This window comes from Poecilia reticulata, linkage group LG1 (assembly GCF_000633615.1).
Source record: "Poecilia reticulata strain Guanapo linkage group LG1, Guppy_female_1.0+MT, whole genome shotgun sequence".
Taxonomy (NCBI): Eukaryota; Metazoa; Chordata; class Actinopteri; order Cyprinodontiformes; family Poeciliidae; genus Poecilia; species Poecilia reticulata.
The window spans coordinates 15,991,863-16,017,667 of NC_024331.1; the positions used below are offsets into that span (position 1 = coordinate 15,991,863).

At 40.6% G+C, this 25,805-nt stretch overlaps 3 protein-coding genes across 12 annotated transcripts in view; all 3 read right to left on the reverse strand.

Moving 5' to 3' along the window:
* Positions 1–1,886: 1,886 nt before the first annotated feature.
* timm10 (translocase of inner mitochondrial membrane 10 homolog (yeast)) lies at positions 1,887–5,043 on the reverse strand. Its single transcript, XM_008407788.2, has 2 exons — positions 4,830–5,043; positions 1,887–2,705 (listed from the first exon to the last, which is right to left on the reverse strand). Exons 1-2 carry the CDS (start codon positions 4,898–4,900, stop codon positions 2,510–2,512), a joined length of 267 nt encoding a protein of 88 aa, XP_008406010.1. The 5' UTR covers positions 4,901–5,043; the 3' UTR covers positions 1,887–2,509.
* Positions 5,044–5,149: 106 nt separating this feature from the next.
* On the reverse strand, positions 5,150–12,836 carry LOC103463981 (uncharacterized). 2 transcript variants are annotated; one of them, XM_008407767.2, is made up of 8 exons: positions 12,644–12,836; positions 10,950–11,018; positions 10,645–10,759; positions 9,634–10,565; positions 9,142–9,231; positions 8,459–8,948; positions 5,982–7,634; positions 5,150–5,689 (listed from the first exon to the last, which is right to left on the reverse strand). In XM_008407767.2, exons 3-8 carry the CDS (start codon positions 10,745–10,747, stop codon positions 5,499–5,501), a joined length of 3,459 nt encoding a protein of 1,152 aa, XP_008405989.1. In that variant the 5' UTR covers positions 10,748–10,759; positions 10,950–11,018; positions 12,644–12,836; the 3' UTR covers positions 5,150–5,498. The 2 variants fall into 2 exon arrangements, with proteins under 2 accessions (XP_008405989.1, XP_008405997.1); XM_008407775.1 differs by lacking the exon at positions 12,644–12,836 and adding an exon at positions 11,348–11,368.
* Positions 12,837–14,398: 1,562 nt separating this feature from the next.
* ctnnd1 (catenin (cadherin-associated protein), delta 1) overlaps positions 14,399–25,805 on the reverse strand; it is a 32,098-nt gene continuing 20,691 nt past the window's right edge. For 6 of the 9 annotated variants that reach the window (XM_008407676.2, XM_008407740.2, XM_008407684.2 and 3 more), the window contains 12 exons: positions 24,771–24,888; positions 24,474–24,630; positions 23,531–23,548; positions 23,167–23,232; positions 22,919–23,046; positions 21,697–21,847; positions 21,381–21,576; positions 20,669–20,865; positions 20,055–20,102; positions 18,460–18,542; positions 17,636–17,690; positions 14,399–16,335 (listed from right to left, as the gene is read on the reverse strand). In XM_008407676.2, coding sequence (XP_008405898.1) covers positions 16,277–16,335; positions 17,636–17,690; positions 18,460–18,542; positions 20,055–20,102; positions 20,669–20,865; positions 21,381–21,576; positions 21,697–21,847; positions 22,919–23,046; positions 23,167–23,232; positions 23,531–23,548; positions 24,474–24,630; positions 24,771–24,888 — 1,276 coding nt within the window. In that variant the 3' untranslated portion in view covers positions 14,399–16,276. Of the gene's footprint in view, positions 16,336–17,595; positions 17,691–18,459; positions 18,543–20,054; positions 20,103–20,668; positions 20,866–21,380; positions 21,577–21,696; positions 21,848–22,918; positions 23,047–23,166; positions 23,233–23,530; positions 23,549–24,473; positions 24,631–24,770; positions 24,889–25,805 lie in introns of all 9 variants that reach the window. The other 3 variants (XM_008407710.2, XM_008407692.2, XM_008407731.2) reach the window with 3 other exon arrangements.

Here is a 25,805-nt window from a genome sequence, read left to right on the forward strand (position 1 = left end):
CACCGTTTTTTGCCTTTTCTGTTTTTCTTCCACTAGCTTTTTTAAATAACACCGCCCTGTGTGAATTGTCTGCTTCCTGAGCAGTGATCTTCAGCAGCTTACCCTCATTGTCCACTGGACAGCTATGAATAAACAACAAATTGGAACTAATGGGTCAGGAATGTGGGTCAAAACTGAGAGATTGAGTGGGCTGTAAGAAAATGCAATTTTTTAAAAAAAATTTAAACTTTGACCTTCACAAATCAAAAACTTATTTTAATATGAAAACAGACTGACTTAAAGACATTAGAGAGAGAAAGAATCTATAAATCCCTGTAGATAATTTGCTTAATTTATAGTCAGGAAGAAGAAGTGGATACAGTCACTCGTTCATTTGCATTTGTGTATTTAGCTCACGTTAATGAATGAGTGTACACAAGACAAAAAGTTGTGTTTGTGTTTACTATGAAAATAAAATGAATAAACGACGTGACTGACAAATAATTTGCAATGAGTCAGCTTTTCATTCTTGTACCATTCTTGCATTGCGATGCCAAAACATAATATTCCACAATTAAAATTTCATTTTCGTTGCTCCTATGTGACATCCCAACTATGAGAGGAAAGAGAATTAAGTTTTTACTTGCTGTAAACCATAATAATCAAACACAAATAAAAACTTGGAATATAGCCCTTTCAACCACTTTTCTTATTGAAATACTGACAAATAATGTTTTTAATTTTGGCTAATTGAGATGCATGAAGCATGGGACAGATTCAGTTTCTCAGAAGATAAACAGTACACTGTTTTTATTGAGCGTAGTTAACAGACTCTGCAGTTTGCACATGAACAAATTTTAATCGACGAAACACTGCGGTCCGGTAAGAGCCAAACAAAGTCAACACAAACACAACAAAGAGCAGAGTCCATTTTATCTGGATTAACCATACAGCAACAGCTGGACATAAAAAAAATTATGAGCAAATGTTGGGTAGCACTTTATTTGAAGGGGTGTGCATAAGACTGACATAACATAACATCTGTCATGAACATGAAATCTTTGAATGTTTATGACTGTTGTCATGAAGTGWCATTCGGTAAATAACGACACTTTTAATGCAAAGTTGCTCTAAAAGTTGCATTAAAAGTCCATTAAAAATGCCAACTTTGCATTAAATTATCATAATTTACAAAATCATGCAAAGTTGGCATATTTAAATCGACTTTCAATGCAACTTTTAGAGCAACTTTGCATTAAAAGTGTCATTATTTACCGAATGACACTTCATGACAACAATCATAAACATTGATAAAAACGTCTTTGTTCATGACAGTGTCATGTCAGTCTTATGCACACCCCTTCAAATACAGTGTTACCAAATGTTGCATAGTGTCTTGATTAAAAACACTTCATCTCAACCAACACAGCCACTGTTTTCTAAATTAGTTGTAGACTCGGTAGAGCTTTAACTATGCAGATCTTGCAGGCAGAGCCGACCCTAGAGTATTTGGGGCCCTGGGCAGATCACACCCACCAACCCAAACCCTGATATCTCTTTTAGTCTGTCTCAGTTTGACAGTGTGATGATTTCCTGCTAAGATAAATTGACCCTATCAAAGAATGAGTTCCTTGAGCCCATAATTAATCATTTTCCATTAATTACTACAGAAATAGCATTAAATACACTTTGTAAGCAGGTTTAGTTCGCAGACTTATGTGGGCCCGAGAGCTTATAAGAAAGTTTTTAAAAAAATTAAAATTATTTGTAGTTAAGTGTAAATAAAAAAAATATCCAGTTCAAATGTAAGCAAAACAAATAAGTTAGCTCCAGTAAATCATGACTGTTAACCATCTTTCTCTACCACATTTGTTAGTTCTTTAAATCACACCTTACCTTACATTTAATTTTTTTTCCAATTCAAAGATTTGGGAACCAAATACAAAAGTATGCTCTTAAATATATTTCCAAATCTGTAATTTTGAGACTTGTATACACAAGCCCTGTTGGGGCCCCCTGCTGGTCTGGAGGTGCTAGGCACCAGCTAAAGTTACTTATATCTTGGACCGGCTATGTCTGCGACCTTATGCAATCTTAGGAGCTTACTTTTTTTTTTTTTTTGAAACAGAAAAACATGTGAAAAGGCTGACTGAGTTCATCTCATAATCAGTAACAGCTCAGAAGCTTGAATGGTTCTGGACCAGAGAAAGCTGGAAATTAGCTGTAAAACTGAACGTAAAATGTCCTTCTTCCCAGGCGGTTCTCTGCAGGTGAGGTCTTCAGGCAAATCTGAAGAAACCAAATTCAGAGAAGCTTGTGGAGAACCACTTTCCTCCATTACTTCTGCCGTTCGTGTCATCCTCTGATGCAAAAGAGTAGGAATCTCATCTTAATGGACCCTCAAAACCTTTAACTTAACATTTTTTTTTATTTACCCACCCTCTTATTAAGACATGAGTCTGTTAGATCCCACACATCCCAGCCCAAACTCTTGCATTTCTCTACACAGACGCCGTTTTCTTCAAAGTCTCTATCCGCTCCCCACCGCCGCTTTCCTCATCATCTCCTCATCCTGCACGGAGAGCTCTGTGAGTTTACGTCCCAGTCTCTCGTGAAGGTCCAGATACTTGGCCACGCAGCGGTCCAGGCACACCGACTCTCCCTTCGTCAGCTCCGCTTCCTTGTAGTGTGGCGGGACGCACTTCCTGTGGCAGGCGTTTGTCATCCTGAGAACAGAAAAAGTCCACATTGTTGATTTAATACAGACAAAAAGTCAAAGTCATCCCAAAGAAAAAAAGGAAAAAGAAAAAGAGAAGTTACTTCATTTATGCTCAAAATCTGCTGTCTGGTAAACCTCAACAGCACCACCTGCTGGATTGTAATTTTAATTTAATGTATTCATTTGTTCAAACAGGAGGATAATGAATTTTAATGAAATTTCGCAAAACGTTGTGGCCGATGAGGATGTTGGCTGATAAATGGCTTGGATCAAAAAGTGCAACTTCAAATTATAAACATAACATTTCACAAAACAACTTTTCCAGATACTTTGCTTCAAACAGTAATGTGAGAAATATTATTTCAAAGAACCCAACAACTGAAAACAAGCAGCATGAGTCAACCACAGACGACAGGAATGAATCCACGCACCCCTGTTGTGAATCAATTTAAAACAAACCAACGTGACTCAGGCAACTTCCGGAAACATTTCCTTTCTTTTTATTCATGTTGGTCTGATTTTCACACAATCATCCAATTTGAAGAGTTTCTGTTCTCATTACACACCTGCTGCACACCTGACGTCAGCAGGATGATTTCAGTCTGAGCACATTACAGGAGATCTGGAATCACAAGTTGGTCCGGATAAAATGGAAAAATGTTGTAGATCAGGGACCAAGTTTGGTACATGTTTTGAAAACTTTTTTTTTTTTCCACTCTACAACCTTGCACCATATTGGGACTACGACATCAATCAACACAGAAAGTCACTCGATGCTTACTGAGCTGCACTTCCACTGGACGAGGGAAGTTGATGAAACTCTTTCTTCGTTCACAAGTTGCATTAATTACAGACTGTGTGCGCTATTGCGCTTTTGGATCCTACAGTCTTAGCTGAAACAATCCCCGTCTCATCACACCAGTGCTACCAGGAGGGCTTGGATTGTTTTTTTGCAAACATCACATTCTCACAGTACCATCTTCTGAAATTAGATAATCAAAATAAATCTCTCAACACAAAGTAGCAGAAATGTGTAAAAGTGTAATTAAAGGACATGATTTCCATTTTGTCTGCACCCGTGTTCAGCCCCTTTCCTCTGACACACTGAAGAAAAATATTCCCACAGCATGATACTACCATCACCATGTAAATGGTGTATTCACATTTCTTTTTCTGTTGCCAAAGCATTTTTTTTTTTTTTTACTTTTAAAAATGTATTTTACACCGCATAGCAATTTGACCCTCCAGAATTACCCTTTAAGCTGGCTTGGCTTTATGCAGGAGTAGACACTTATAAAAGGATTTGTTTTCCGTTATAATTTTTTATTTTATTTTATTGAAATACTGTAATTTAAGCTTAACACATTATTGTTTTTATATTGCATTATCTTATAGAAAACTCGCCTTAAGACCAGAGCAGGATTTCAAAAAGAATGCAACACTGATTATTTATGCTCAGCCTACAAATCGTGACCTTATGACCGAGTGGTGAGAAGAAAAGTCATAAAATGTTACTGTTGACGTTCATTGCAAGCCATGTGGTTGTCCTTCTGGAAGAAGAGCTTAGGTCCGACGAACCAAAACTTAACTTTTGAATCATACATGCAAAAAAATGCACATCACACACCGTTCTCATGCTGAAACATGGTTGCGCCTGGTGACACAAATAGTGCTGGGTATTTTATAATGGCTTTCTTTTTTTGCGACGTCACTCTTCACATGCAGCAGAAATCAGGTAAAACAGACAGCATCATGCTGTGGGGATTCTTTTTAGTCGAGCCTGAGAAATTGTACACAATTAATGGGGGGATGATGATGATGATGATGATGATGATGAACGGACCCTTAACATACAGGCGGAGCTACAGTGGGTTGGTTTGGATCAAAGGATCTGCTTACATTAAGTGTAAAGTGACAAATGTTGAGGAGTGAACATACTTTAGTTATGGATTGCACCTTATAAGATATAAAATGAACGACTTTATAAGTTGCAGGTTGAAAACAGTCCTTCTGATCAGAATATATTCTAGATCAACCTAAAACACTTGAATGATCGACATTCACCTTATTTTGTGTGTGCGCGCGCGCGCAAAACTCGGAAACGATTTTGGTTCGTTAGCGGAGCATTTACCGGTTGTACATGTCAGCCATCATCTCCACCTCCAACTCCGCCGCCAGCTGCTGCGCCTTCATGGGGTCCATGTCGCCGTCTCCGTGCTGCTCAGCCCCGGCCTCTAACCGCAACCCTCGCCGCTCCTCTGACCCTCTGCTGCGGACAGAAGATCCAACCGCCGCTTCTCCTGTAACCTTCAAAATCTGCAGCTAAAACACGTGTGGTGCGTTTCCTCTGTGACTTCCGCTGGCAAGACAACGTAAAACGAGGGCTTCCAAAACAGTGCGCCCCCTAGAGGCGTTTCTCTGTGCCGAGGAAGAGAAGGCAAAAGCCAGACATGAAAAGACAACGTTTTAATTAACATAACATTATATTTTACACATAAGACTGTTTTCAACTTAATAGCTTCTAATTTTTGTCAAAGAAATTAGTTAAATTTATTTGAAAAATATAAACAACAGTGAGAACTTTCCTCCTGCTTGTTAATACAAGAAATGTAAACACCCTCCACTTGAACTGTACATTTTTAACTAAATCTGGTGGAAAACTAAATTCTGATTCAATAAAAAAAGCATATGCCAGATAGAAACGAGTGAACTCCAAAAATTATATAAAAATATGGAACCATTAAGAGTGCTGAACAAACATTGTGAAAAAAAACAACAACAAAAAAAACATAACTAAGCATTATTCTCCTTCATCTCCTATGACATCTATTTCAATAACATCCTCCTCCTCCTCCTCTTCATCTGGAATGACGACGACCCTTTCCTCTAGCTCTCTGGTTGAAAACTTGTCAGGAGAGTAAAGTATGACGTCCACCTCTTCGTCCTCCTCCTTCCCGTTGCAGCCGGACAGGGTGCTGCCGCCATCGGCGCCTGGTGACACAAATAGTGCTGGGTATTTTATAATGGCTTTCTTTTTTTGCGACGTCACTCTTCACATGCAGCAGAAATCAGGTAAAACAGAGCACACTGAAAATGTCCGAGAGTGTGTGAACAGTTTGTTCCTGCATCGACAAACAGATGAGTTTTTGTCTCAATATGGAAAGCTATACAGCATCTCGGTCTTTCGGTGGCAACACACAAGACTGGGACGCTTTCACAGTCCGTGAGGTTTTAAAAGCTAAATCAAACCAAAAGCACTGATGAAAATCAAACCTCTTCATACCTTCATCAAGTCTTGTAGCAGACTGTTTCTCCTCTTCTGGGATGTTGCAGGAAGAGGCCGGTTTGTCCTCCTCGCCCGAACCGCAGCTCTTCCTGGCCTCTGAGCTGCTCGTTGCATCCTGCTGGCTCGTTTTACACGCAGCTGCCGACGTGTTGGGAAGTCGGGTGTGATTTTCATCAACTGTAGCATCAAAAAGCGCCCGGCGGTGAGTCTCTGAGGCGCCACTCTTGTCCATTTCTGCCTTCTTCTCCAAGTCTCCAACATCCGCAGGTTTGTTTCTGTCTTGGACTTCAGTCCCTTTCCTTGTTTTGGAGTGTTTGCGTTTAATCAGTTTTTGGAACTCCTTCAGAGTCACCATCCACGACTGCTTCTGTGGTTCCCCACTTTTCATGTTATCCGTTTCGTTTCTTCCAGAGCTCTCATCACTAGCGGTCCTCTTCAGCTGCCCCGCCTCTCCCTCGCTGCCCATCGGCTTTCCACACTTTACGTCTTCCAGTGGCGATTCCTTCTCCGATATTTCCTCGCCGGCCTCAATGTGACCCTTTATCTCAACGAAGGCGCCGACATCTTCTGGAAACTTCTCAAGTTTTATTTTAGGCGGTCTCCCACGTTTCCTCTTGGTCACGGTCGGATCTTGTTTGTGCGCCACGACGGCCCGGTGGATCACCGGGATTAAAACGCAGCACTTATCTGAGACGGCGCTGCTCGCGCCGTGCTCAGACTGCTTCACGAAGCCCCTGGTCCTGATCCGCGGCTGTTTGGCGCCGAGGTTTCTGGGCTCTCGGGATTTCTCGTTGCCTGTCGATGCTGACGGGGGATTGTTTAAGGAGCTGATGGCGATTTTCCTCTGCTTCATCAGAACGTTGTTGCACGACAAACTCACGGAACAAACTGTTGTTGCTGCATTTCTGACTTCTGGGTCCAGGGATGAAACTTTAGGCAACTCTCTCCAAGAATCCGGTCGGCGCCTCCTTCTCCTCTTGGGCGGTGCCATGTCTTCAGCAGCGTCTTGTTTGCTTTTCTTCCTCTTTATGGCATCAGGTTTTTTCTCTCGTTTGGGTTTTAGTTCTCCCTGCCCCACGCTCTTCGCAGACCCTGCCTCTCCTTCATTTTTCAGTTTGAGCTTCCTGAAGCTTTGCAACTGCTCTGCGTCGCTGCCCGTTTGCAGCAGCTCGGTTTTACCCGCTGTGATGGCGTTGAGCGGAAAGGTCAGCATGCAGGCGGTCTTTGTGAGCCAGGGCAGAGTTTGAACATCGCTTTCCATCCGACCCGAGGCGCTGGGGTCGGGCTGTTGGTGACCTGCAGGGGGCACCAACGGGGAAAGACATTGCGGCAGCCTCAAGTCCTCCATAGTGGGCAGGGAAAACGCTTCGGCTGACTGCGTGTCGCTCTCATGCGAGAGGGACAAAAACTCGATGCTTTGGTCTTCCTGGCAGAATGGCTGCTGCAGCATCAAGTCGTGAAGTTTCTGCCCGCTGGGGAAACACGAAACGGGATACGGGGAGCTCTCCCCTCCGGTCCAGCTCAGCCCATCCATCGGTCCAAAAGATCTGAACTCCGAGTGCTGCGGTTGCTCTGTCTGCAGAGCCGTGTGTGCAGCTGAGGGGTTTGTGTAGCCTGGTTGGTTCTGAGCTCCAAAACAGTAATGGAGCCCTAGAAAACCAGATCATCAGGGGTTAAAGATCAACAGCAGAGAAAGAGAGAGAGAGAAAGAGAGAAAGGAGATTCCGTTAAGTTCATGTTTTGGTTTGAAAATAAAAATCCATCCCGGATCATTTTTAGACAACAAATGTTCTGATCAGGGATGCAACTAATGATTATTTTTGGCAATCAAGTATTCTGATGGTTAATCGGATAAAACAACAGGCTCATAAAGCAGATTTTCAATTTTCAATTTAACCATTGAAGACTTTTAATGTAATATTAGAAATAATTAAATGATGCATCTAAACAAATAATCCAACTCCTTCTTTAAATAAGAAAAAATGTATAGCCTACAATTAATAACGGCATTTCTTTAGTGAATGCTTCATCATTTGTAGCAAAGGATTCAGAGGCAGCTAAAAATATCATTGTGAAATCAACATGTGAAAAGCTCGACCCTTTCTCCTCAACTTAACATCCACAGAATAGGGCTGGTATGTTGATTTTATTTTACTTTATTTTGCAGAATTTGAACCAGGTGATGCTAAAACTGCCACCTGAGGAACATTTATATACTGCTCAAAAAAATAAAGGGAACACTTAAGTATTCACTTAAGTGTTCCCTTTATTTATTTGAGCAGTGTATATATTTTTACAGTTTTGACTTACTTACTGCTCTGAGTATGTGTTGTTCTTTCAGCAAATTGACTTTTTTTATAGTCTGTATTAATCAATTACTAAATTATCGAACAATTACTTAATCAATTAATCACAATTAATCGCTTCAGCTCTGGTTTGGTCACATTAATACAGCAGAGTCAAACAAAACCCACCTGTGTCCGTGTTTGAGTGGCTCCCCTGCCTCCCCAGGTCTTGGTAGAAAACACACTCCTCTGCGCAGACGTCGGAGAGCGGCGCCGCCGGCCCCGCCCCGCTCTCCACACCAGGGACCTGGCAGAAGGTCGGCACGCCGTGATGGTTCGCGTGCGTCTTCCTGCAGCTCCTGCCCAGGTCCGGCAGCATGCTCATGCTCATTATGATGTTCTCCAACAGCTTGTCGATCTTCTCATCGGATTCCTCCATGGGACCCTGAAGCGGGGAGCGACCCTCGGACTCCAGCTCGCTGCTGCGGCTCAGAGAGAGCCAGCCACTGGAGCGCGCCTCCGAGTCCGAGCTGGTGTTGGCGTGCTTAGGAGGCTGGGGGGAGGAGGTGAAGACAGGCTGGACCCTCAGGGTCTCTGGCTTCTGGACCGGATGGACAGAGCGGGCGGGGGTGTGGACAACTTTGGGAGCAGAATGATGGGGTTTCCGGTTGGAGCAACTCTGCGGAAACAGACACAAGTTGGATTTTAGGAACACGTTTGTTTTTTTTGGGGGGGGTTTTTTACGTTTAAATCTAATCATTTTCAATCTGCACTGACTGAACTAGACTGAATATAAAAAAAAAAGTGTGGGTCAAAGTTCATCCATTGTGGCATAAAACAGATTAAGCTGTGATATTATGCTGTGAATCTACCTGATTCGGGTTGGTAGGAACCGACGCAGACTCGTCTGCGTCTTCCACGATCTCCCACTCTTCTCCTTTAGTCCTCCTCCTCAGTTTCACCTGAGCCAAAGATTATTGAAATAATGTGATAAAACCACAGCTCTGTTCTTCCTATTTAAGTTTCTGTGGGTTCATTGCTTTGAGCATTACAATTTGCAGCCACCAAACAAACACATCAAATAAAGTTCTGATTACTTTTATGTCTCTTCTGTCTCTATTTCACCAGGTTACCTTCTGAATTTTTCCACTATGTATTTTTTGTAAAGTGGGAAGAGGTTTGGCCAGCACACGGAGACGTACAGGAAGTATTACTCCAGGATGCGAAAACATCCATTAAAATTGTCTTTAATTTGTAGATTTTAATAAGCTTCTAAATGTTTCCAGATTATGAGACGTTTTCGATTATAGTTCCCCTTGATTATCGTTCAGTGTCATCATCTGAGTGCAGTGTGCAGGTCTCACCTTGACAGAAATCTGTGCAGAATCCATCATCTGCTCCACCTCTTTCATCCTGTCCATATTTTTTCCACTTCTTCTGAGATGCGAGTTGCTCTTCTCCTTTTCTTCTCCCCGTGTCGTTTCCCTGCAGACTCCTCTTGGCTGAGCACAACTCCCTCCGTCCACAGTCACGTTTCCGTCTTCCTGTCCTGGCTTCTCTCGCTCCACCAACTGTCTGGAAACGCTCTTTTCATGAGATGCTGGTGAACAGGCGGCGGCAGCGGCGGTGTTGGCGACCGGTGGCACCGTTCCTCTGCACCTGGACGACGCTGAGAAGGATGAGGAGTGTGTTAAGTAGTCGGAGGACTGTCCAGCTGTAGACTCCGGCTCGCTGTGGACGGTCAGGAAAGGAGTGAGCGAAAACTTGGAGATGTTTTGAGGTAGCAGTGAGGCAGACGAGTTTGTTGGAGGCGGAGTATAATCAGAAAGAGGACCAGGACTGGCCGCAGACATCAGAGTATCGTTTACAGTTTGTGTCTCAACAGATAAAAAGCTTTTCCTCTGAACAAGGGAATCATTCTCCGTCTTTCCACTGATCTCAGTCTCAACCTGTGCATCCTGCATTTCCATCCCTTTGCCCTCTCCCGTGTGAAACCTCTGCCCTCGTTCCAGCAGCTCTGCGCCTTTCCTCTCCCCATCTCTGCATCCCAACACGAGGTCAGAGATTCCAAACTTGTGGGCGGCGGCCAGAACGTCGTTCTGCTCCTTGCTGCTTTTCACTTCCAGCCGCCCGGAGTACAGGAGCCCAACGAGCTTCAGTAAGGTGTGGGCCGTCACCTCCTGCAGGTGGAGCAGACGTTTCTGTCCCAACGGAGGGGTGGGAGAGTCCGACAGCCTCTGGCTCAGATAAGGGCTGAGGGCGGCGAGGACACAGCTGTGGGTTGGGATGGAGATACCTTGGTGGAGACAAGTCGGAGAAGTTACTAACAGGGACTTCTTTGGTTTTCCTGATGTGGCTTTTAGTAGCGGCCTCACCCTCAGTTTGCAGCAGGGTATCACAGAACTGGGCACGGTTTTGTTGCATCTGCAGCTGTTCGAGAAGCTGCATTTCATAGCCGGGCCACCAGAACCTCTGCATGTTCGCAAGATCCTGGGAGCAAAAAGCACCAATTAAGAGGGGCACTTCAAAAAACATACTGCAGCTCAACAAACTACTTGTAATGTTAGACTAAGACCACCAGAGTCAACATAAAATGCAATAATGTTATTCTTTAAGGCAAAAAGCTCTACAATCAAAGAGGAGGAAATACAACTGCCTCCTTGGTTACATCATTAATTACCTGTGATTAATCACATTTTTTGGGGGGCTACGTTTGACGAGTCACACCAAGGGCTGGTTACTGCCGGATCTGTGGGACAAATAAATACGATTATCAAACTTATATTGATCAAACAAGAAACTTAAACACAACTTGTCTGACAACATGAGGTCGGCGAAAAGCAGGGCTGGACAACTTATCACGACAGAAGCATATGATGTCAATCGATATCAATAATTGTCTATATCATTAATTATCGATTAGATTTTGTTTTAAATATCTGAAATACTGGCATGACCTTTCTTGTTTTATCTAGTTTTTACTCCACACCTTTACCCAAATAAACCTTTAGGTTTATTTGGGTAAAGGAGTTAACTGTCTTTAACTTTTAAAAAGTTAAAAACTTTTCAGTTTTTAACCTGAAACTGCTGCTGTTACTCTACAGGTTGTTGCTAGGTAACCAAAGTAAGAGGAGGGTAGGGGACTTGACACTGCTTGTTACCCAGCAGTAGGCTGTTGCTAGGTAACCAAAGAGTGAGTTTAGATGATTCCACTCACCTTGCTTGGCTCACAGTGAGGTTCAGTGATTAAAGCCTTTCCTCTGCCTACATCTCCCAGAATGCTGTGCGGTTCTGCATTGGAGTTCAGTGAATATTCTGTGTATTGAACACTATCAGATGTACTACGTACTGATATTGATCACGTGTTTATTGCGGTATGTTGTTATTGATTTATTGTCCAGCCCTAAGCGAAAAGCTCTTCAAACGCAAACATACGTCTTGGTCTAAAAAGTCTTTGGCATCCAACAGTCTGAAAGGGTTTATAAAGCAATTTCTATGGCTTCGGGACTCGAGGGAACCACGATGATGATGATGGAACAGGAGCAGCCGGCCAACCAAAATTACTCCAAAAGGGTTTTAACAGCTCATTCAGGAAGTAACAGAGCAACAAAGCACTGCAGTCTACACTTGTCACGGGTAACCCAGCGGTAAGGTGGAAGTTTGGATCCATGAGAAAGTTTCAAGGCCTAAATCACTGCTGAGCAGAGAGAGTACAATGGTCCATGTCACCTCTGTACTGTTATGACCTGAGCATCAAACATGGTGATGGCAGTGTGATGGTCTGGGGCTGCTTTGCTACTTATGGATAACTTACAATTTCAGAACAAAAAAAATGTAAAATAATAATTTAAATTGGATTATATCATAGACATCACATATTCTGTAAAACACACGGTGTAGGATGGATGAAGTTTTCAAAAATAATCCGGTTCCAGTTCAATTTACGGGAACCCCCTTGGTGCGTGCTACATCGGATGCTAACTTCAGCAAAATCCTATTGTTATGGACGGGTCTAGATTTTGTAGTCTGCAGTCTAATTTGGAAATTTATAACGCACTTTAAAAAACCCCAGACTGAACATTTCCGATTCATCGTATAAACGTTTTGGATTTCTTAAGGGTCTCAAAGCAGAACACGTGGAGTAAGGTCCATCTTTTCTCATGCTGGAGTTAAGGTCTATGACCTTCACTGATTACAAAAAAAAACCTTAAGGCTAACCGTTAGCTCTTGTAATTAGGCAGATTAATCTAAAACAGACGCACAAAAACCTTTTCTAATAACGATTAGCCCGGCTGGATAAACCCTGAACTTGTTGATGTTAGCTATGTTACATTGCTAAATTTGCTAGCTGCGGGTTAGCTTAAAAATACTCACCTTTACGTTTCCTGTAGCGCAAGCATTTGTCTAACGAGGGATTAATCTTCTTTTCACATGAAACTTACGCCAAACTGAACATTACAAAGAATTGATAAATGTTCAGCAGTTCTCTCTCTCACTTGCCGTTTAGCGTTTAATCTAAAGAGGAGTCACCGCTTTTGCGCGGAGCAATGCCACCTTGCGGCCGCTCTGTCAAACTACAGGAGGGAAAAACGAGGAAACCTGTTAAGACTATAGAAATTTTGACAATTTAAGTTAGTTCTTTGGAGACAAAATATTTTTACTTGTTATAAGTATTTAAAATAAATATTGCATATGACGCAATATATCAAATAATATATATTATTTGATAATAACATATCATGAACTCAAATCCAGCTCCATGTCAATATTTAACCACTTAGACAAAACGTCCCTGCTACCAATTTCCACCCTCTTACTTTAATTGACCGAGATGCTCAAGTTAACAAAGACCGGTAGGCACCTTGACAGAAAGACAGACAGGATATAATCAAGTCACTGTAATTTTCAGAAATAGTTTTAGAATCGCATGTTTCCTCACATCATAGAGTTTTAATTATGACTGATCCATATTTTCAGTTTACAGAACTTTGTGTGTCTCAATGAATCACATTGAGACACAATGTGTCTCAATGTGATTCATTCAATGTGAACTTTGGTTCATCAAGTTAAGCTTGATGAACCAAAGTCATTCCTGACAATACGCAGACCAAGAGTTTAAAAAAAAAAAAAAAAAAGCAACCAGAATCCACCGGGACATTTTAAAAAACCTGAAGAACTGCTAATCAAATAAAATTTTAAAGAAAGTACAGTACTCTGATCTGTGACATAAAGCCGAACAGAAAGTAGTAACCATGAAACAACTCAAATGCTTTTAAGAGATATTTATTGTTGTGTGCTGCAGAAGGGAGTAGGTTAGCAAAAAAGAGCTGCTGGTGAAAATTTAAGTTTGTGGTTGTTGATTTTGAACTCCATTCCTACTTAAATTTCAACTTGCACTTTGGTTATTGCTTTATTTTATTTAAGCAAGTTATTAAAAGATAAATTCTTATTTACAATTACAATCACCAGTGTCAAAACATTGCTATGACACTGGTGGTGTGGGTTCTGTAAACCCAGTAACAAAGACAAGTAGGGATTACACCTTCAGCACTTTTGAAAACATAATTTATGAAGACCTCAGTAGACTGGTAACCAACCCAAAATGTGAAAATTGAGGAAATTACTCTGCCACAATTTAATAACTTACCAATATATTTTAAACAAGCGCTGGTAAATGCAGAAAGTGATAAAGTTTAGAAGTTGTTAGTTGCAGGGATGCTCTTAAATGGAAGAACAACCTTGTGCAGATTGATCAGCAAACTGGAATTGATCATTATTCTAGTTTTGTTCATTATTTGAAGAGTTTTTAAATGTTTTTTTTCTACCATGATACCAGATCCACAACAATCACCTCAACTACTTATAAACAGGATGTACTGATAATGCCTCTGCTAGCAGCTCAGTTTAAATACTTAATAAAATTTAAAAAATTAATAAAAAAGCCCACCTTGTCGTGGTGGGTCACAAATAATGAATGAGCAGTAATCCACCAGTACGTGATTCTCCTTCATCGTATTTATGTTGTACAACACATCACTGGTTAATTTATCCACACAAAAAGGACATTTGATTTCCTATACTTACACATTATCCCCGTTTCGCTACAAAAAACAAAATCACAACGATAGACAAGACAGAAATCTAGCGTTCTTTTTTATTAAAAACATTATTGCTAGTTACATAATTCAATCATAAATGAGAATGTGCAACTTTTAAGAGCCAAGGCAAAGAGATTAAGGTGTAATCCACAATCAGAATGTTCTGCGTAGGAAGTTTGTTTTAATCCAGCTATGTCGGTTTGCATTTAATTAAGACGTAAACTGAGTTTTTGTTTAAATCAAAAACGTAAAAATTGATTGCATATGCATTCACCCAGCACACCCAAAACAATGAACTCCCAAATCAATATAAAAAGAAAAATACATAAAACCATTAATTTTAACAAATATTCTCTTGAATAGATATAGTTTAGATGTGCTTTTATTCTTTTCACCATTTTAACTAGTAGCAAATTGTGTTCTATGCCTCCTTACAGATTTTCTGACATTATCCTTTGCTGTTCTCCAACTTTACTAAGTTTATGGTCGAAGGCAAGTTGTCTGCTTAGGAAAAAAAAAAAAAAAAAGAATCATTTTTCACCTGGAATGGAAAAGTAAAAAAAGACAAAACAAAAGAGAAAAAAACAAAACAACCCAAATACATTTCCCCCCTATAGTGCTTCTTTTAACAATCCAGACAATATCTACACCTCACTCGGCACTAACAAATGTGGGCTAAAACTCACAACACGGATTCACCTTCCAAATAGTGTTCTGAAGTAGTAAATTAAACAGAAATTGAGAATTTTATGCCATATAAAGAGGAGATTTTAAGCATTAAGTTCACTTATTCTTCCAGAACAGGCGTAAAAAAAAACCCAAAAAACGATGTATTCCCAACATATAAGCTGCAGCGATAGGAGAAAGTGAAAAACGTTTGTCTTTTCAGGCTATGTTGGATACATCCAATATGTGAGGCACTCCAGTTAGCTCACTGTTAGCAACAGCTCCCTTGCACATTCATAAGGTTTAAAGACCGGCAGATCCAGTTTGATGGCTGCTTCGGCGTCTCCCAAGAGTTTCCAAGATTATTAAACTATTTGAAAGAAGGATCACTTTCACTGTCTGCTCCAACAAGCCAGAGGAAAAATATTCTCATTTATTCCTCTGGACCGACACATATGCATTACAGACACTTGCACTGATTTATATTTATGGATATTCACCAAAGTCAGAGGCCCCCAAAGAGATCAGCGATGCAAGCTTTGAAGCACAGGCGGCACGTCAAATAAAGCAAAAGACATTTGTTAGTCCAGCTACTGAAAGAAAAAAAAAGAAAAGATTTTGAAGTCGGCCTCAACATTTTGGCACAGGTAGGCGCATGTACACGAGTAGCAGTTCAGAGCAAAAGCAAGTAGAGGATCAACCACTACAGCAACAAGAGGCAGAAGCTTTAAACAAATCTAATAAGACAGAAACAATGATTCTCAGAGAATTATGTAGCATTTAACCAGCAAAAAAATTAGGAAAAAAAAAAAAATAATTCCCTTGATTTCGTCAAAATAGTGTCATCGTCATGAATGTAAAACTTCCCCACAAAGTGTTCCAGTCTGATCATTTCCATTAAAAAGTGTCAAATCAGGCCTTTTAGTGTCTTCCTGGTAGAGTTGTACTGTAGTGTTGCTTCATGGAGACGCAAGAATCATAAGCCACAAACTCAAACTTAGTGGTTATTGAGTCACGGAGCACAGAGTGGTTATTGAGTCACAATCCGTTGTCCACAGGCAGCGCTTTAGATCCACATCACTTCCTGTGGTTTCATTCATTCGTCCGCTGCAATACAGGAATGTAACAGAGAGAGAAGAAGAAGAAGAAGGAGAAGAAGAGGAGAAGCTGCGACAGAAAGGAGTGAGTGTACATGTTGGAGTTAAATCCTGGCGGTAGTGTAGTGGTCGCCCCCGTTGTCAGTTCAGCAGGGGCAGTAAGTTGGAGGAGGCTGTCGTCTTGCGATGCACACAATCAGTTCTTCTGAAAAACAACAGAAAATCAGCGTGTTGGGAGCTGACTGTGTGAAGAAGCGAGTGATCAAAGGTGCCCATGCTTCAAATTCAAACTCAGAAAAATAATAATACAAGATTCACGAGAAGTAGCTGTGGGAAGCAATGTCATCACATCTTAAGACAAAAACTGTGAGGGAGAAAAAAAAAAAAAGCAAAACATCAAGATAAGAAAAATAACAGTTTCCACCAGCAGAGGGGGCAAAACAACGGTTTAAATACAGTACAATGAGAGCTCAATGAAAACAGAGGATGCTTTTGCAGTGCCTTGCAAAAGTCCTGGAATATTTTACATGTTACAGCCACAAACCTCACGGTGTTAATTTTGAGATTTTATGCAGCAGACAACACAAATTAGTACATAATTTCTAAAGTGGAAATAGAAAGAGAGGGACACATGTTTCTCAGCTGTTTTATCACTAATCAAAATTAAAAAGTGTGCCAGGCATTTGCATTTAGCAACCTTTTTACTCTGCAACCCCCAAATAAAACTCAGCCGCACACTTCTTCCAGAAGCTTTCTGAACCCTGCACAAAAATAATCACCCCACTGCTTGATGGTGGCAACACTTTTATTACTTTTTAGGTTTTGTTCATTAATTTACCTTCAAAATATTCCAAGATTTTATTTTTTTCTCCCCTTCGAGTTTTTCAAGCATTGAGTTTTTAAACTCAGTGCTTCAGATTAAATAGTTGCTAATGAGCTACTGCATTGTTTTTTTTGTTTGTTTTTTTAATCACAGGAGAAACTTTCATCAGTTTAAACATATAAGTTCAGATCTAAACAAAATCTGGTTCATAAATCTTAGGCCAACTTTGAAACTCAGCAGTAAAATAATTATATATTTTAAAAAAAAATTATTAATCAATTATATCTCAATTCCTTATAAAAGAAGCAAATCTTTTCCAGATTTGGCAAAAGCTAAAATTAATTTCCAAATTTTTCCAGACCTTGCCAGGTAGATTCTCTTACCTCCACTGTTGATCTGTAGCTGCGTCATGTTTTTTTTTTTTTCCCATCTATATATTCTGAATTTAATTCATTTTCCTATGAACTACCACGTGTTGATCTATCAGGTCAAAATCCCAGTGAAACACATAGAAGTTTCTGACTGTAACATAACAAAACGTCAATATCTAGAGGTATAAATATTTCTGCAAGGTACTTTTACACACTCCTACAATATTAGGCCATGCGGTGAGTTGAGCAGGGAAGCTGGTGGGACACATACCATGCGCTGACATGCAGTGTGACAGTGGATGTAGCCTAACCATCGTAAGAATCCAACAGAGGCAAGGAAGCCTGCCTCTCCCCATACATCCCTCCCTGAGAGAAGAGACAAAATATAAAGAGATAGAGAGTGTGATAGATTATGAAAAGACAGGAAGAAAAGCCCAGAGGTGGGACGACACAAAGAGAGCGGTGAACAAAGGAAAAAAATGAGTTCAGTGTGAGTGGACACCAAAAGTTCAGAGGATGTAGTTAAAGGGAAACAAARRGTGAGATAAAAAAAAAAAAAAAAAAAAAAARWAAWAWTAKTRSTGCGATGTTAGTTCATGTTTCAGGGAGACACATGGGAGATAACGTTCAAGATAGAGATCGAGCACTTTGCTCTGATAGGACGTGCCACAACATGCCATCTGTGGGTGTGAGAACGTTCACACACCAACATTCCCGGAGCTCGCATTCAGTGTTTGTGTGTGTGTTGCGCATGACCTAGTCACATCCATGAATTTCCAACCTTTTAAACGACAAAGCAATGACATGTATTTTCCCAGCTTTATGAGAACTCTGCCTGAACAGATACAACGTTAAGTGGAAATATTTCACAGAGGTGCTGAAGCAGCCGAAGAAGCGCTTGACTGGGCTTTTGTTGACCAACAGTCCTAAACCCCAACAATTTACAGATAAAATAAAGATGAAAGTTCGTTTCTTAAGAAGCGGGGTTAGGAAAGAAGGTGTTGGAAGTGTTTTCCAGAGGTTTTGTTTTTTTTTTTTTGTTTTTTTTTTTCAGCGATAAAGGTAGCTACTGTTTTAACCAAGGGTGCAGTCATGCGACGTTGTGGATGCGTGTTCCCATGGGATCAGCGTCTACCTGTACTGAGTCTTGGTCAGCAGCGTCGAGTGTTTTATCCAGCGTGTTCTTTCTGCCTCTCTGGTCCAGTGTGGAGTAGGCGTCTGTAGGGGGAAGCAGACGTCTTTAAGATCCTGTGGTACAGACATCTATGATACAAGCCAGTAAAATCGTCCTGTTTTCTGTGGACATGAAGCCCAGGAGGAGCGAAGCTGTGCAGCTGAAAATAGCTACGCATTTGTTCTGTACTGATTAAAAAATGTACTTGTACCATTTTAATTCAGTTAGGACTATTAACCATTATACTTTAGATAAAAAATTTAAAAAAAAGTTTTCAAATTCAGAGATTTACACACATTTCCTCAGTTTCTGGTAGAAACCCATTTGAAATGTGTGACATGACTGAGGTGTTTTTTTCTTTATCCCGACATAGATTACACAACAGTCTGCTGGAATTTTGTCCCATTTTTCCTGACAGAACAGGTGTAACGGGGTCAGGTCTGTGTTTATTCAAACTATTGAATTGGAGTAAAGAAATCTTGATCTAAACTCTTTTTATTCTGGCATTTCAGAAATGGAAATAATTTTGGGAATTCTCACTGACCAAAAACAGGAAAAATGTAGGTTAATTTAGTGGGGGGGTTTGTAAATACAGTGCATGTAAATATAAGGTTTTAACTGAATATGACTAACTTCAATCTACATAAAATCAGTCTGCAAGATTTTTGTATTATTGCAAAGAAAAACTTCTTTTTTCTACTGAGTAGTAATGAGTAAAGTGTGTCTTTCATGCAATAAAAGGCATTAAGAGTGAGCTCTGTCTGGAAAACCAGGAAGAAATTCTCCCTGGAGAGTCAAACTAGAAGACATTTAGAGCAGGGTCCATTCAAAACTAAATACATAATAACAAAATCAACTACAATAAATAGAAAAAACAACCCAGGTTTCAGGACCTCATTGCCTTTAAATGAGTTACTTAATTTGCTATCTTAACTAAATATTTGTGTCTATAATCTTGAGTACAGTAGCTGCTAAAACATCCAACAGAACTTGTTATATCTCAGAGGGTTTTGTCAGATACCATGAGCTCACTCCAACTGCCGCAAGTAAGATACTTTGTATGATTGCAAAGAAACAGATTTTCTGCATAAGCCCCAAGACAAAAAAATATTGTCCTTACAGTAGAAACATTGAGCTCATGTTTAAATTTTTTACAGCTCAATTTGAACAACATTTCCTAAAGCTTGGCTCAATAGAAAGTCTATTTCAGAATAGCCATTGTGTTTGGGTTTTAGACAAGTGTGCTCCACTTTCTGAGTGGCAAAGACTAAAAATCTTTTGAACAAAAATAATGTAAAAATTTTTTTTTTTTTTTTTAAATGCAATAAAGTAACAGGCGTCACAAATTATACTTGCAAAATATATCTGATGAGTATAAATTATTAGAAGTGCAGCTATTCTAAGATAAATTCTAATCATTCAACTTTTATCCACCGTCTTCTCACACATTCACTGATTATACGAAAGCATTTCCTCACTCATGGGTTTCCACCATGTTCCATAACTACAATGTCTCTTTCTACATTGTAGATGTATGTAATGATTTCTGCACTTGCCTGGTCCAAACTCATTCAATGGAATCATTTCTTCGTCTCTTTTCCCACCTGTATGAAAGCAAAACATTAAAACTGAGTGAAAAGCTTTATTTTCTAAATGTCAGGTTAAAAAATAAGGTCGGCCTAAGGCTTACAGTCACAGAGAAACAGCCCGTTACTTGATTTATTTATGAGTGGTAACAGCATGCATAATATTTCATTAATAAACTGGCATTCAAAATTGATATGTTAATATTGTTTTCAGACTATGAAGGTCGTCTTCAGTACGTTTCCAGATGCTGCTTTGTAAACCTGAACAGGTTGTTCAGATTCTCTTCATGCCTCAAGGCTACAAGGTTTCCGAAGCTTCTGAACTTCTTGGATTCTTTGGCTTACAAGACCAACAAACGTCTTCAAAGCCATGAAGTAGATTTTTCTTTTTTTTAATGCAAAAACTGCAACACTTAATTCAAAACAAAACAAAACGTGAAAAATAAATCATGTTAGTCGAATCTTTAGAAGTATTAATAGAAACGCAGGCAGCTGCAAAAGCAATAAGCCGGTGTGTGGGCTGTTTGTGTTTTTAATGTGTACATATAGTGAAACCATGAAGGAAAGCTTGACATCTCCCCAACCTTTGTCAATGAGAGGCAAAGTGCTGTCGTCATGTCTTCCATTGAGCCTGTTGTCGACGGGTTTGGGGGAATTTAGGTTGACCATAAAGTCGGTCTTTCTCCAGCCGTCTTTCTCCAAAGTCCGACGGAGCTCTTTGTGGGCCCACACACTCTGCAGCACCAGCCCGGCTCCACGCACCTCCCGTTCTGAGCGGTTACTGTTTCCCCAAGTTCAAAGAGGGAAAAAAAATGCTGGATGTTATAAAAAGAGAAAAAACAAGCAAGCAACTTCAAAAGGGCAATAAAAGCTGATCTATACTAAACCAGGCTTTCTGCAGGATTCACCAACTCAAACTAAAGGCTTCAATGGTAAATGGACTGAACTTAAATAGCATTTTTCCAATCATTTGGAAATAAAATTTAGCCATGTTGGACATATCTGCACACAACTCAGTTTTGAGTTGTGTGCAGAACAACTCAAAACTCAGTACTGAAGTTTTGAGTAACAGTAAAGTCCTGTGATAAAAAAAATGAAACTACATAAAATATCTGAGATTAAATAGTCATACCACAACAAAACTTAAGATTTGGGATAACATATTTAAGGCCAACTCTTTAACCAAAATGAATTTAAGACATTATACGGCCTTGATTTTTAGATGCCTTAAAGACTTTTTAAGAATGCGCTTTCACCCTGATTAAACAATCAATATACATCCGACTCTGCCATTACTTGTCCTTGTAGGTGAGCACCAGTCTCTCAATTCCTTGCGAGGCCCTCAAGGTTTTTGCAGCCTCCACGTCGGTTCCCAGCACCTCATGGAGCGTGCTCAGTATGGACACCACCGTCTCTTCTTTCAGCGCTTTCACTGGTTGATTCTGCCCACCACCAGGCAAGTCTGCCACCAGGTAGGGTACCGCATATTTAGCTGCCAACAGGCACAGGTAAACAAAAGTTAAACACTCCTCAACACAAACACCAGCACCGATCCAATCCGTCCCTGGAAACTCAGAGTCTGTTTGGTTGGAAATTACTTTTGATGCCTCACCGAGCAGTTTCCTGTTTTGCGGATCTATAGCCAGGTTACGGATCGCTCCGGACATGGCGCGGACGACTCTGTCATTGGAGTTATCCAGCAGCTCGCTCACCACGACCAAGCCTTTCTCTTCACGCATCAACGCACGGATGTACCGTCCATGCTAAACAGACGAGAGCACAGAGGATTTTCAGTAAACTACAAGTCGTGCCTAATCTGAAAACTTACAAATTACAAATATATGAAATAAGCATCAGCAGCCAAAGTGTTTTAGTAATGATGCTGACAAAACATTGAGGTTTGGTCAAAAAAAAAAGAAAAAAGAAACATTTCCAATTAGAAGGAGAAGCAACTTTTGTTTACTGGCACAACTAAATCCAAAAAAAAGTTGTTTTTAACCACATTGCATTTGCAGACAATCACACAGAAAAACACAGTTGTAACAGAAAATAAATGTCGGTATAATTTTTCCTTTCTCTAAACTCTTAGATTTTCTTGTCATTTGTTCTGCAGCTTTCTGAAAGTCTCTCAGAAAGTTTTCTTAAATTTCTCCTTCACATATTTCCTATACATAGTTGCTAATTTTGCAGAGCATTGCTTGGATAAAATTAGTAAAGTGCACACCTGAAGATCAAAAACAAAAGTATCTACATCTGATTCAACAAAATACATTTAGACTTTTAGAGTTTTTGGGCGACAAGAAGCCATGAATAAATTTGAATTCTGGAGCCTTTAATACCTGACTGATTCATGAGTCAGATTTAAAAGACTTATCAAACAAAACACATTCCTGTGTAAATAGTCAAGTATCCAACTAAAAACAAGTGAAAAGCAACTAAAAGAATGAAAAAAGAGACAACTTCAACGCCTTAAAATAGTGATCAAAACCCATTTTCCAAAACTACAGGAACATCTAGCCGCTTGGAAGCAAAATACAAACAACTTGTGAGGATGATTCATTGTTACACTGCCGCTGATAACAAGGGTAACACAAACTGTTACAGGTAATTACATTTCAAGGACAAAACATTCTGAGACAGTTGGTTCAAAAGCATCTTCACTGATCAACACCTGGAAGCTCAGGAGGTGAGATGGGAAGACTGTGATGGCGGGAAATAAAGATAGAAATGCAGAAGCTTTTGCAGCCCCACAGGGAGTTCTGGTGAACTCCCTGTGGGGAGTCATCATCCTTAAGTCATCATCCCTGTGGATGATGACTTAAGGTGGCTCTTACCGTCCATTTTCCAGCACAGAGGTTCTGAATGGCTCCAGCTGAGGCTTCCAGCACGATGGCGTTGCCGCTCTCCTTTAGCAGCGATGTGTAAAGGCGGACCACCTCTGGCTGGAACAGCAGCTCATAGCCTGCAGGATGGACGGATTTACACAGGAAGGAGGGAGGAAGCATGTAACAGGAGGTGAGCAGAGGAAAATGTAGAGATTTATGTGATGCAGTCAAACATCGCCTCCAAGGTCTACGCTTACCTTTAGCAGGTGCGGTCCTCGGTGGGATACTTATTCTCTCTTGAGGTGCCTCCTCATCTTTCCTTCCTAGACGCAGCAGACCCTCGACGTTACATTTCAAGAAATGACAGGAACAAGTGTGTACTACCTCTAAATAGGAGGCATTTCTAGTGCAATTTCTACTGCTGTTGCAATTCAACTAGTTTTGAAGTCTGCAAACACACTAGCAAAAAGGAAAAGTCAAACTAAGATGCAAGTTCTTGACTGAGGGTTACGGTGCAGGACAACCACAACGATGAGCAGGCGTGCTTGTTAGTTTCAACAACCCAGACTTGATCACGCAGCGGAAGCTAAGTGTTGCTACACAGAGGTAAAGAAAGCTTACCTTTGGAAAACCACTCATCTGTAGCCAAACCCAGATGGGGAAAAGAGGAACGGAGGAGAGAAAAAGATAAGGAAGAAAAGAGTGGCAGAAAAAAAAAAACGAAGGAGAGAAAGCGTTATAAGGGAAAGCAGCCATTACTCCGTCACCTAAATAACATGTGCTCACATCCTGACCACCAGCACAGATGACATGCGCCTTGTATGTATTCAAGAATTTATGTTTTCTGAACAGGTTGTGGTTGAAAATGAGAATTTGTTCACAATCATCTCATCTGGTTAAATAAATGTTAACTAACACAAACAGATGTGTCTTTAAGAATTTATTACCAACAGATTTAGCTTAGTAAAAGAAAAGAAACATCAACTAGTTCAGAGAAAGCAAACCGACGTCAGCCCGACCCTTTAACCAACTCCTCAGTGGAAACAAGACGTGTATTAAACGCAGTTTGTTTCTGCATGTGCCGCTAGATGATCATAAAATGTAAACTTTCTATCAGCAGTAAAAGAACTTTTACTCTCACATAAAAAGATAAATTTAGCATGATTGATTGTTAATGATCAAAAAGTAAACAAGTGAAAAATAACTAAAAAAACTCACTATTTCTGAATGAACTCGGTTAACATGAATAACACATACGATAAAGTATCAGCTTATGTTCCAGCAAAAAAAAAAAAGAAAAAAGCTGCAGCTGAAACAAATCAATGCTCTCAATGAAAAACCAGCAGCGACCACAAACGATGAGAATGTTGGCATTCCTTAAACATCGAGTAGTTTTGTTTGTTGAGGCGTGTGTGTGTGTGTGTGTGTGTGTGTGTGTGTTTTGGTATCAGTTGAGTTAGAATGTGTAGTCAGTGATGCCACCCTAAATGCCCCAGAAACTGAATGAGTGCACACACACACACACACACAACACATGACTTCCATGTCGCTCTGTGACACCGACCTTTGCCCTTGCGGGAGCTGAAGCAGCCAGCCCTCTGGCTTGAGGGGGCGGGGTTCGAGTTGGCTTGTTTGCTCTCGTCGTAGGCCTCGTAGTTCGGTATTTCTTTGTGCACATGATACGACAAGTTCCTCAGCAGACAAACACAGTTCTCAGTCAGCTGTGGAGACAGAACAAGGTGCAGGTGTAAAAAGATAAAAAAAATTAAAATTAAAAATAAAAAGTTGCAGGACACACAATTAGTTTTAAATACAGAATTTTGAAAATACCGATTGTAAATCCAGCCAACCTTGCACGTACCTTACTGTTGAGCTCTTTACAGTTAATCTGGGACTGAACGATGTACATGAGGGAATCGACCAAACCGGAGCACTCTCTCAGCTTCCGCCTCGCCTCAATTCTTTCTGAACTCACATTCCTAAAAACAGACACGAAAAAAGAAGAATGAGGCAACTGAGAAATGAAAAGCCATAAAGAAGGGGAAAAAAAGAAAATTGTCAGTTTTGGTCACAACATGAACCGACAACAAGTACAGCTGTGTCTGAAAACGCCCCCCCACAGTTGTTTGAATGAAACTCCCTTTAAATCTGCAGTTTCACAAAGAAGAGTACAGTCTGACAAGATCCCGTTACATCTCCGACTCATTCTTACTTAAAGATCAATCTCAACTCTGTGTGTGTGTTTGTGTGTGGGACATTGAGTTAGTCGAGAAACGTAAAGGAAGCAGGATAAACTAGAAAACCGCAGCCATTCAGTGTTGTATTTCCCAGCGACAGACGGCCGTTTCGTTCAACACCAGGACACGTTCCCTCCAACTGCGACTACGTACAGGTCGGTAAGTTCACTAGAACTATGCAGGGACAGAAAGTAGCACAGCTCTATCCTCGTTTGTTCTTGTTGTCATGTGCCAGTGGTTGCGCAAAACACACCGAATAGTTGTGCATACTGCGCATGTGCACTTCCACACACTTGCGGAGTGCTATTCACCTTCGCCAACGGCGTTATGGAAAAGTTTCACTGAGTCATGGTTTCAAAAGTTCCACTGTGAGAGACTCTCGTCATCGGTGTTGCGTAAACGAGCGGCTGGATTGCATCAAAAAGGTTGCAGTTTAACTGATCAGCGTCTCTGTGTAACAAGGCCTCAGAGTGAAACTTTTCTGTAACATCCCATACAGAGGTGTGAGGAAATCTGCAGGTGTGAACGCACACTTGCGCAGAACGCACAGCTGTAGGGTTTATTCTTTCCCTGCGCGGGCAGACAACAACAAAAACAATGGCTGATGGCATTGTGCTGTGTTGTGCTACTTAACCTGTTCAGCTTGGCACAGTTCCTAA